The following is a 12,529-nucleotide window of genomic DNA, read 5'->3' as shown; positions in this document are numbered from 1 at the left end:
CTGATGCTTACTAATTGCTTCACATGTTGGCCGTTTTTCGCTCTGAGCTGTGACTGACAGAGAGCTGACATAACTCTCACATTCTACAACACACTTAAATTTCACACCTGACAACTCATTTACACTGAGATGAGAGAGAATGTCTGTGTGTGTGTGTGTGTGTGTGTGTGTGTGTGTGTGAGAGAGAGAGAGAGAGAGAGAGAGAGAGAGAGAGGAGAAGAAAAACACACTTGCATGTACATATGCAGCTCCGCAACAGCTGACTGACTGCACACACACACACACACACAACACACACCGGAGCAACGTCAGACAAGACATGGGAGAGAAGTGAGGGAGACTTAAAGGAGGGCAGAACAAGCCAAAGAACGGAAGGAAAAAGCCTTGGAGTGACAGGTCAGTTCGGCTTTTCTTCTGCAGATTGACTTAAGTTTATGAGTGGTTGACAGAAAATGTTTTACAGGTGTTCCAGCATAAGTTTTTAAACTGCTTTTTGCACCCCACTTACACTAAACGCTTGTGCCACAAGTGTATTTGAGTACAAATAGCTCATTTGTCTTCAATTAATATGATGCAAACGACATGCATTAATTAGAAAAGAACTTTTTAAAATGTTTTTTTAAATATTTTGTGTGATTTCATTACGTTTTACTTTAAGGTGTCCCTGTTACAGGTTAATTCTACAGAGTAATATTAATAATTACTATCTGGTTAGAGTTAGGATTAGGGTTACTTGCGTGTAAAATAAAGTGTTAAAAAGCCTTTTTCTATGTAATTTATTCGTGTTTGAGACTGCAGCTGTAAATGTTACATATAATGTTCTGTATACGTGTGGGTTTGCATTTGCTAACACAATCAGAAATTATATATCCAAAAGTCCTTTCAATAGTTTTCAAATGCAAACTATTTATTTTATTTATGCGTTTTGATTCGGTAGTGATTTAACTCATTCACTGTCAAAAAACCCCCCCCCAAAAAACGAAAAGTTCTATCTTTGTACCTTTTTTATCCATAAATGGTAAATATCAGGACCTTTAAGATTCGTATTAATATTTTTTGGCTTTTATACCTTAACCCCCCCCACTACCTTTTCTACAGAGTGTTGATTGCCTTCAACACAATGGGCTTCGTCTAAGAACAACATGTGCTCTCATAAATAGAAAATCACTTTCAGGGGGCAAATATCAGCCGTCAGAAAATGCTTTTTGGACTCTGTTATGCATTTCGCACAGAGAGTGTGTGTTATGAAGTGTGTGTGTAAGACGACCCACCAGCTTGTGTTTATTTGGAGTCGCTCGGCTGCTGGATGGAATTCTGGGGTGGGGGTGAATTCTATTTCTGATCGTGGATTCCAGCAGCATCACACACACACACACACACACACACACGGACACGCCCTTACAGTACGCTCACAAACACGTGCAATCGTACATGCAGATGCAGTGACGTCCACTCATGATTTTAGGTAGTTTGTGTGTTTTGTGATGTCTAGATTTCCGTCACTGTTGATCATGTTAAACTGACAGCACATTTCAGAGATGTTTTTATCATCAGAAGTGTCTAGATCCAGTTGCAGGCTCGCATGCGACGAGTCCCCCGAGTGATTCACACGGACAGTTGCATGCTCTGGATTGCGGCCAGAATCTCTCTCCCGAGACCTTTTATCAGTTGGACTTTTTTAGGCAGTGCAATTACATGCGTTTAGGCATAAGTCATGTGTAAGTAGTCTTTAATCTGAGCTGTGTAGCAGTGACTCGCATTCTATTATCATCTGAAATGACCAGGCCATCTTTTCTTTAATTGCAGTGATTTGTGGACCGGTTTGATAACCACCTGCTCTGCAGACACTGTTTTCTTTTTGCTCTTGCCATTTTGTCGTTTATTTTGCGTGCTGTTGCTGAGTGTTTTTAGAATCTAAACCATTTTTAGTTTTTGTTACCCTTGAGAAAAATAAATACGTATAAATTGTATTTAATGTGCACTTGTAGCCAACTTACAAGCTTAAAATAATACGTTTTTTATGTCGATGACGTTAAAGGTCACTTAAAGAGAGTCCACTTTCATTAACATGCTTTTAAAAAGTGCACTATACATCATTATATTTTAATATTTTGTCATGCTTTAAAAAAAGTGCATTTAAAGTGTTGACTACCACACTGAAGCACCGGCACTTGATTACTGATGATTAATAATAAAATTATGTTACTAAATTGCGACTTCATGGTTACAAATACATGTGTATACATTAAATTATATATTGTGTCTACCATAAATTTCTGTCAGTTCATTTAACAGTGCACTTGTCTATATATCAAACATAATGTTATCAAATTATGTATAAAGATGCCCTTTTATCCTACTTAAGTGGGTCAAAAAAACGCTTATGTTCAACTAACTAAGTTTTTGAAAACATTAACTCTTTTAAAGCATGCTAGCTCTTTTTATAAGTATGCAAAGTGTGCTTCGTTTATCTGTGTAGTCTCTTTTTTAGGTAAAATAACTACAATTCTGGTTATTGTTATATGGCTTGAAGCCCAGCGAGGAAAGCAGCAGCAGAAAGTAGCTTGTCAGGTGAAGTGGTTTGTTTTTTTTCAAGAGCATCTGTACTAGTTAGTGCTGTTTGCCAAGTGTGCGGTCACTGTCCTATTGCTCGTAGTGATTTGAACAAGCGCTTTAAAACGGCAGCATGCAGTTAATCCCGCAGTATATCAAAACCAGAAGACGGAAACACCCGGCCTCGGGAAACGGAAATGTGCAGAAGGTTCAGAAGCTTGTGAAGCGCTGCAGCCGAGCGGCCGTCTGTCTGCCAGGAAGCATCTCGGAGGATTCTGGGAACAAATGAGCAAACAAAACCAGATGCCCCTGAATAAATGTCACACGACGTGTTAAGACGGGTTCAGGGGGTGACGGCAAAAAAAGTAGGGCGACAGCGGCTCGAGGCTGGTGCAACAAGCAAAACTGGGCCGGACGGACAACTCTGTACATCTATTAGTGTATTACTGCATTTATAGACCCTGACTTGAAGCATGCAGATGCCTCTTCTTACATGTTTATCGGTCTGTTTTGCAGCCAGCGGCGACCATGGCAGACCCTCCGACGGGCCCTTCTGAGGACATCAACAAAATCAGCTTCTGGATGGTAAGAAAAATGCTCTTCCAAGCATTCTGTCTGCTCCCTACGTAGGCAGCATCTCAGCCGAGACGGAACCTCAAACGTGGCTGATCTGGAACGTCGATTTTGGATATAGACTCGATTCTCGGGATATCCAGATATGTCCTCATGCTTACTATTATCATAACAATTAGTTATACATAATTACGTGCAAGTAACCCTAAGCCGTATAATAAGTCCGTGTAGCTAATTAATATAGCGGTGATTAAATGCATCATTAAAATTAAGTATTTATAGATGTTAGAGATGCGCAGATTCTAGATTTCTCAGCCAATATGCATATCCGAATATTCAGAATAATATCTGCCAGTACAGATACCGATAGTTTAGTCTTCCTAAAGAAAGCTTCTCCCAACTAATGCTGTGAACTACAGAAAGCAGTCGAGGTTCAGATGAACAACACAGCTTTCGTCTTGCTGACAGATTCATTCAAACACGTTTAATTAACAGCAAATAAGCTCCCTCTAGTGTTTTGTATAGCTAATGATTTGTGAACACTGGCTTTCTTGAAGTCAAATGTAATGTTAAGTGACTTACTGACCACAAGCTGTCTTGTCCTATGCTTTCCTTCTAATTGAAACGATGAGTCATTTTATATATATATATATATATATATATATATATATATATATATATATATATATATATATATGTGTGTATATATATATATATGTGTGTGTATATATATATATATATATATATATGTATATATATATATATATATATATATATATATATATATATATATATATATATATATATATATATATATATAAAGCATTTATCTGCATAAATGCTCATGTAAAGCAATATACACTACATCACAAATTTTGTATGTACTATATATATATATATATATATATATATATATTATATAATGTTGGATATATTAGTATGTCCAACTTTATGCAACTTTATAACAGTATGCTTCCATAAAGTGATATTTAATATATAGCTAGCCTCAACAGCTTAAATGCTTATTTCGACACAGAATGCAAATCTAATATCAAAAATCTTTTGTTATGCATATTTATTTGACTTGATTCTAGCACATTTTTGATGCCGTTAAACTAACAATACAGCACTCTAATATCTGTAAATACACACATTTTGCAATGAAAATGTCTCGTTTCGTCCACTAAGATGGATTTGTCCGATGCAGTCTGGTCTGAACCTCTCCACGAAGGACACCTGAGATGCTTTCCTAACCATCTCAGATCCTAACGATCTCGCACTCGACTTGAAACCAAGCAAAAAATACTACATATAGCTCATAGAAAAATGATATCGGTTTCCTTCCGTTCTGGTCTCTTAGCCAGGAAATTACATCCGGACGGTACAGAGGACCCCAGAGTCGTACCAGGCCTGTAAAGACATCATGGCGTGCATGAAGGACCGGGCTCTTGTGGAGCGGCAGTACGCCCGCCAGCTGACCGAATGGAGCAACAAGTGGAAGGCTATCACTGACACCCGTGAGTCTCAAAAACACCACGAGCTGCATTAGACAGCAGGCCATGATGGGGTTGATGATGGGTTTGATGGGTTGCTTTCATCTTGTTGGGTTTCATTGATGGGTTTCATCTTGTTTTTCTGTTGGTTAATTGTGACTTTTTATATCTGGATTTTTTCTAGACATGCTCTCAGTTTCTATCCCACAGTTCTCACTATATAGCTTGCAATTTCAACCTTGTACCAGAAAAAAGGTCAGAAATGCAAGATCGGAAACGGGCTTCTACATAACAATATGAATAATCTGAGCAAACATCTGTTTTCTTATTTTACATGCACAAGTCTTAATAATAATTGTAATAATTTGCCGAATTCGATTGACGATGTAAATCATTTCAATTCCTGAAAGCATGATAGTAGGTCCTTTTTTTCTAGTTTTTGACAGCGGTTTCAGAATTTCTATTAAAAAGACGAATGCTAAATTTGGTTTCTGTAAAAAATTAACCTTTTTTGTCTGGCTTCATGCTAATGTTCAGATTTATGTTCTGAAATATATGCAATTTAATGAATACGTAATTAGACAATGCCTCACCGCGAGATCATTTGCTTCAAAGCGCCCCTATGATGGGTTATGAAAGATTCATATTTTGGTTTTGGGAATCCCCGACAACAGGCTGACTAGCATACAAGGTCAAAAACACTTTCATGCGCATTTATTTTTATCTTACTTGCTCCCAGACGATTCGTTTACGTTTAACGATGCTACTCTGCAGTGATTGGTCGACTAGTCACGATTTTATCTCATCATGCCTGTAACGTGATTGGACCAAATGGGCACGCAATACGTTTCATTTTGACGTCGACTTGAGACTTGTTTTAATAATGACTCGTTTCAGTGAATCAGAGGCGACTCTTCCTTTTAAGAGACAATAACTTTATACACGGTGCACTTTCATTTATTTTCATTTATTTCACACGCAAAGGTCATTTTCAAAAATCTATAATAACGCCGCTTCAATCTGAAGGTTCTGTTGTCGTCGACCCTTTAATTTGCTTGTGGCTTTTATGCAGAGTTAAAAGTGTGTGTTCCTCTCAGGGCCTCTGTACGGGTCCCTCTTGAGGGCCTGGCAGTGCTTCTTCTCGTCCACCGAGCGTCTGTCTGCCCTTCACACGTCAGTCTCCCAGTCTCTGGTTTCTGAAGACGGAGAACGCATTCGCTCGTGGCAGAAGGAGACGTTCCCGCGGAAAATGTTCTGCGGATTCAGAGAGTCACATGACCTCGCGACGGCTTTCTCCCGCGCTCAGAAGCCCTGGGAAAAACGACTGAAGAAGGTATATATACACGTGTTAATCACTGGGTAATAATCGACCGAACCGTTTTTTTTCACTCCTCTTGGTTCAGAATGACATGCAGCATGTTCTGGAGTATATATGAGTTCTGAGATGTTGCTGTAACATGTCTTTTCTCAGACTAATGGAAAGTAAGACACATTTAAAGGTACAGTGTGTGATTTGTGAGAAACGCTGTTGAAAATCGATTGGAGTGAGCGCCAAAACACACTTTTAGCCAATCGGCTTTAAGGGGCGTGGTCACTTGTGATAGGGGAGGTGCTTGTTGCGTAGCATGTTGTCAAGAAATATAAACAAGGTTACTGTAAATTTTCATTTTATTGCATGCCATCTTTCTGCATCTGCAGATTTGAATTTACAATGCATATATTTACTTTTGTTATTTTTTTTCCAACCAGAAATCTATTTGCAAAGTATATGTATTTTCACTATTTTTCTGATTCTGATTCACTTGTGACATTTGATTTATTATATTTATTAAAATATGTAAATATATGTGCGTGCATTTATATACACATAAAAAAATATACACAATACACATATATATTATGTGAAGCTTATGTGAAAAGCTTTTTTGAATGTGATTAATTGCTTGACAATTGCTTATATTATATATATATATATATATATATATATATATATATATATATATATATATATATATATATATATATATATATATGATTTTTTATTATTATTGATTGTTAAAATATTGTTGAAAAATATTGTCAGTAAAAATAGCTTCCAGGATTTTTCTGTGCATACATAAAAAATATATAATACTCTAATGTATAATATTGTAATAAAAAATGCATTGGAAGCTTTAATGAGAAATGTAGAAAAAGATGAATAGTATCTCCAGTGCGTAACATTCAGTAGCATATTATGAAAAGCACTACATGACACTAATCATAAATCTTTGTGTCTCCATTAGCTGGAAAAGGCCCGTGCCGTGTATCATAAGTCATGTCAGAAAGAGGAGAGCGCTCAGGAGAAAGAGAATCAAGCCAAACACAACGCCAAGCTGAGCGAGAGCAAACTGTCCAAGATCCAGCAGGCCAGAGAGAAAGCCTCTCAGGAGCGCAGCAAGGTCAGTCAGCGATCGCACGCCGCAAGCAAACAGCGCTTACGGCCGGGACTTGATGAAGGTGCGTGTTTTTCAGGCACGTGATCGCTATGAGAAGGTTCTAGAGGACGTCACTGGCTTCGCACCGCGATACATGGAGGAGATGGAGTCGGTGTTCGACCAATCACAGGAGGAGGAGAGGAAGAGGATCAGCTTCCTGAAGCAGGCCTTCCTGTCCATTCACAGACACCTGGACATTACCAACAACGAGAGGTCTGAGACACACACAAGCTGTACAACAATTACACATTTAGAAGAAAAACAAACTAAATATTTGTTAGCGTTGTCTATTTTTTAGCCAATTTGCAATTGCAGTTAATTACGTTATTTTAATATTTTATTCAAATGTCAATTATGAATAAACCTTTGCCATAGAATTTCATTTTTATTGTTATTATTATTATTATTATTATTTTCTGTTTAACAATAAATAAAAATCATATTTCAAAAATCTTACCGCTGTCAGTCGCATTCAAATTAAAAGTTTAATGACGATCAGAAATCTAAATCAATCGCAATTAATTGTGTGACAGCATTAAAAAACATAAACTATTTTTACAACAAAAGTACTAAAAATAAAATTTCAGTGAACATAGAAAACATCAAAATCGAATCGTTTTATGTCTGGTTCGAAATACTCTTGCTATAAATATATTAATGACAATGAAATTACACCGGGGCGCTTTTTATCTCGTAGACGAAAGACGGAATAAGTTAATATTATAAATACGTCTCACATAGCGCACCAGTCAGGACTTTTACTTTTCAGGCTCCGTTATAAAGACAAACAGCGTCATGTAAAGATGCGTTTCTGTCGAAGTCAGGTCTGTGGTGTTTTCTGAGTACCGTGTGTGTTTCAGTATTAAAGCGGTGTACAGCGAGCTGCATCACACACTCATGTCCATCAGTGAGCCCGATGATCTCCGCTGGTGGAAGAACAATCACGGGCCGGGCATGCCGACAGACTGGCCCAAAATAGAGGTGTGTGTCATCACATGCATCTTTATGGGCAAAGCTTTCCTCATTTTTTGTCCCGGTTCATTTTTCTACCATGAGCCGTTGAAATTCAGTGTTGCATGACTCTCTGAGCTTTAAATGAACCACACAGCCCATGTGATTACATTTTGGCTATTTATTGCCTTTACATTTCAATGTTGTAATCTTATCTCTGTGTGTGTGTGTGTGTGTGTGTGTGTGTGTGTGTGTGTGGCAGGAATGGAACCCGCCGATTAAAAAGCAGAAACCAGGAAAGAAACCAAAAATACTCAGAGGAACTGAGGAGAAAGCGTAAGCTCATCAGACATACACAAATATGCAATATATATAACTACATGAAGACTAAGAGACACCTATAGGAAGATTCAGTTTTTAATCATCTCTAAAAGAATTTTTTTCAGTAGTGGAAAGAAAACATCCAAAGTTCATAAATATAAAAAATGTATTTGATTAGACTTTTTCTATTTGCGTCTATAGAGTCCAATTAAAATATATAGTCCTTTTCACAAAATAAGTTGGAAATCAGCTTTTTATTGCTGGGCAACAATTAATCATGATTAATTAATCCATAATAAAAGTTATAATATGTACGTGCACTGTGTATTATTATAAATACATACATATAAATGCATGTGCATATTTAAAATTATATATATATTAATATAATTTATTTCTGAAGAATTTATTTATTTGCTAAATATATTCTGTATGTGTGTGTTTTTATACATGCTTAATAAATATACACACTTTATGTAAACAAAAACTTTTATTTTGTATTGCACTTAACAGCTGCCCAGCACTAGTTATTTTTATTCTTTATATTCTGAATGTTTCTTTATATCCTGGTTTATGTACCGTTTTATTCCTAAAAACAGGAGGCAAATACATTTTTATTAATTTATATGAGTGATATATCGAATCCCTCTGTAAAACAAAACTAAAGTAAAATTTAACCTGGCTTAATCCAACGCTCAGATTCTTGATTTAAAAAAAAAAAGGTTTATGCATATTTAATTCGATAATGCCTGGTTTTCATATTTAAACATAAATACAAATGAACTGCCTTCATGTATGTGATTAATCAACTGGCAAAGTGTGCGTATTAGTTCAAACGCCTGCCCTGTTCACCTGTAATCTTCTGCCTTCACCGAGAAATTTTGCATGCAAAGTGCTCTATTAAAATGTCAAAGGTAATATTAATTAAATCAAGTTAATTAGAAAAGAATTAGACTGAATCAGATTAGGAAACGAAATGTGTAAGTGTGGAGCGGAGAGACTGGACGAGGACTGAAGTGTGTGGTTTGTCTCTGGCGCGGGATGCAGGAGCTGATTTTTTTAAGAGATGTTTTTGGGCGAAATGCATAAACGTGAGGTCATGTGACAGCAATGTTGCAAAGCAAATATTATTTATAATATGAACAAAATTATATTACATTATACACTTAATACAGTGTGCGTTAATCTTTGTTAAGATTATTTTCAAATGTAGTCCACGTTAGCTCAGGTCCATTGAGAAATATTAACATAAATAAAAACCTCCGGTAGACATCCCAGTAACATCAGCTCTCAACAACAGCAGCTAGTCCTTCTAGAGTACTGTTTTTTCGTTGTTAACAAGTAAAATGTGTTTGCCGAGCGAATCAGACAAATTTACTAAAAATGCAGATTCAATCAGGAGGTGTTCGAGGGATCGAGGTTTCCATGGTAACGGCTGCACACAAAGCAGATCTGAGCTTAAAAACGCTGCTTTACACGCTAAAGACCTTCAGAAATACAGCGATATAGAAACACCCACGACCGGTTTGGCCTTTAAGCGTGCATTGCGTTTATTCAGCGAAGCCTTTTGGAAAATCGGCCGGTTTTAATATCGTGGCACAAATAAATAAATGTATTGGAAACACATCCCACAGCACAATAACACGAGACCGACTTCATCGCTCATCATTAGCTGCGTTTGTAGCCGCCGGCTCTGACCAGACCATAAACAAACACAAGAAGATTACTTCAGGCCAGTCTATAACATAATATATCATTTATTATTCTATTCTATTCGTTACAGTGTTTGTCTGTTAATCTTTGTTAAGATTATAGCAAAACTGGACTCAGGTCCATTAGAAATATTAACTTGTGCAACTGTATTCTATTCTATTAATGATATTCTATTTGTTACAGTGCATGTATATCCATGCTAGCTCATGTCAATTAAAAAGGCTATATTATATACCTTGTTTTGCGTGTGAAATGATTTCTTTAGATTTACCCACCTCTATGCAGAAACAAAAGGCAATAAATAAATGACATATGTATGATTTTCATGCACATGATGTACGATGAAATAAATAATAGGATTCATTTTCAGAAGTAATGTACATTTTTAGGTCAACTGCCCAGATGTATTAAACTAGCAAACATTTCAAGGATATTCTGAGGTCAAATGTGTTTAGTCGCAAAAAATAGTAACACAATGCAAAGCTGTCTTATAAGTACAGTGTGAATAAACAGCACCGCTTCCTTTAACGCCAATAATAAGATAAGAAAACGTAGAAAACAGTCATTTTAATGAGTTCACAGCATTTTAAGTTTTAGTTTTTAAACATTTTATTTAAATGAAATAAATATGTTTTTATATTGAAATAAAATCTAAATATTAGATGCATAACTTAGAGAACATAATTAAAAATGTTGGCTTTCCAACTGATAAAATTACTAAAACTAATATAAAATATAAAGCTATATAGAAATACTAATACATACATTTTATAGAGAGAGAGAGAGAATAGAAATGACGAAAAGACAAAAAAAAGCAAAATATGAATAAATATGAATATTATGTAACTGATATTGACATGCAGCGTGTTTGTGTTGTGTTTCGGCGCAGGGTGATGATCGGAGGAGTGCGTGTTCGAGCTCTGTACAACTACAGCGGAGAGGAGGCAGACGAGCTCTCGTTCAGAGCAGGTGACGGGTGAGCTTCTGCTTCAGCTCCAAGAGCCCAGCGCCGCAGCTCACCGCTCTGTGTCTGTCTCACAGGTGAGGAGTTCCTGAAGGTGGAGGACGAGGACGACCAGGGCTGGTGCTGGGGCGTCAAGGAGGGCGGAGTCCAGGGCTTTTATCCGGCCAATTACGTGCTGCCTGTCAAATGATGTCTCCAAACATCGCCGAGGCTCAACCGATGTCTATTCAGAGTCATGGAAAACATACGGAGGCCATCAGAAATGAAATAACAGTGAACATCATCTAACTTTTTCACTTTTCTTCAGTATACACTTCTTTATCATTTTATCCATGGGTGGGGGTTGAAAACTGTTTCGTTTATGTGTTACATTATTGCTTTATATCATCTAATGCAGTGACATTCAGCCATTTTAAGTGTCCTAATACTTTTCGGCCCGCCATGTCTCTGGTAAACTATTAACAGCTACGACCAAAATGAAAATAAAACATTAAGGCTCTTTCACGACTCCTTATTTAATAGTATAGGGTGTTGTTCGTTTTAATTAACGCATTTTTCCCTCCTATGCTTTTGGAAAACTTCCAAAAAAGCCAGAGACCAGCTAAGGACTCAAGCAGAGCCGAGAAACGCCCTCTTTGTAATTTATATATTGCTTAATGAGGGGTTGTAGAAAAAACAGTAGGAGCTTGTTAGAAAGATTGCGGGGCACTGGAGAAACAGCCTCTGTTATCATCAGAAGCAATGCCCTATTATATTTCATCTGGACTGAATGAAAGTATAAATACCCTTTCTGTGCGCTGACCGCTTGATTGTCAGCTCTGATACACAACACGGCAACATCCCGGACCGAAGGGGCAGGGGAGGAATTTGAACAGGTGTCCGGATAAACAACAAGGAACAGGTGCGTAACTATGGCAACCAGCCATTAATCCTGGAATGAAGGGGACCTCTGGTGGTGGATCCGAAATCACATCTGTTTTCCAGTCAAGAGAGGAGAAATTATATATATATATATATTATTTACATATAATTATTCAAAAAAAAATTGTGCATTTGAAATATTATAAATTATTATTTAATTAATATTACACTACCATTTAAAGGCCTGGGGTCGTTCCTTTTTTCACAGAATTAATTGCTTTCTGTTCACCAAAGCTGGGTGCATTTGACCAAATACAATATTTAAAAATCGGATATGTTATTTCATTTCAAAAGAATTTTATTTGAATTTTAAAATTTTTAATTATATTTATTCCAGGAATTTTTAGCATCATTACTCCGGTCTGAAGTGTCACGTGATCCTTCAGAAATCGTTCCAGAGTTTGCTTTGAAACATTAAACATGTCTTTACCCGTTTTTAGTCAGTTTTATGCATCCTTGCTTTCTTCAAAAAATTATTCAGAATATTTACTTAAATATTAATGTTTAAAAAAAAATGTTAATTCATGGGAATGCTAATTTGCTTATTAAACTTTTTATTTGTG

At 36.6% G+C, this 12,529-nt stretch overlaps 1 protein-coding gene and 3 gene segments (V, D, J or C); 3 read left to right on the top strand and 1 right to left on the bottom strand.

Annotated features, from left to right (window-relative positions):
* Nucleotides 1-12,529, top strand: part of LOC122329698 — a 610,329-nt gene that overhangs the window by 534,532 nt on the left and 63,268 nt on the right.
* Nucleotides 1-12,529, top strand: part of LOC122329697 — a 601,685-nt gene that overhangs the window by 532,114 nt on the left and 57,042 nt on the right.
* The window catches only part of LOC122329696, a 603,783-nt gene that overhangs the window by 536,730 nt on the left and 54,524 nt on the right, over nt 1-12,529 (bottom strand).
* zgc:91999 (uncharacterized protein LOC445104 homolog) lies at nt 239-11,544 on the top strand. Its single transcript, XM_043226148.1, has 10 exons — nt 239-396; nt 3,070-3,138; nt 4,487-4,643; nt 5,717-5,952; nt 6,905-7,060; nt 7,134-7,309; nt 7,957-8,077; nt 8,310-8,383; nt 10,971-11,050; nt 11,123-11,544. Exons 2-10 carry the CDS (start codon nt 3,082-3,084, stop codon nt 11,233-11,235), a joined length of 1,170 nt encoding a protein of 389 aa, XP_043082083.1. The 5' UTR covers nt 239-396; nt 3,070-3,081; the 3' UTR covers nt 11,236-11,544.

The sequence above is a fragment of the Puntigrus tetrazona genome, chromosome 24 (assembly GCF_018831695.1).
Source record: "Puntigrus tetrazona isolate hp1 chromosome 24, ASM1883169v1, whole genome shotgun sequence".
Classification (NCBI taxonomy): Eukaryota; Metazoa; Chordata; class Actinopteri; order Cypriniformes; family Cyprinidae; genus Puntigrus; species Puntigrus tetrazona.
Note: the sequence above shows the minus strand (reverse complement) of the source record. Positions and strands in the feature narration are given on the sequence as shown.

Excerpts from the sequence above, each read along its gene's own strand:
- zgc:91999 (XM_043226148.1), top strand. The coding sequence starts at position 3,082 with ATGGCAGACCCTCCGACGGGCCCTTCTGAGGACATCAACAAAATCAGC. Across the intron at positions 4,644-5,716 it reads GAAGGCTATCACTGACACCC|GGCCTCTGTACGGGTCCCTC; the intron begins GTGAGTCTCAAA and ends TGTTCCTCTCAG. Across the intron at positions 5,953-6,904 it reads GGGAAAAACGACTGAAGAAG|CTGGAAAAGGCCCGTGCCGT; the intron begins GTATATATACAC and ends TGTCTCCATTAG.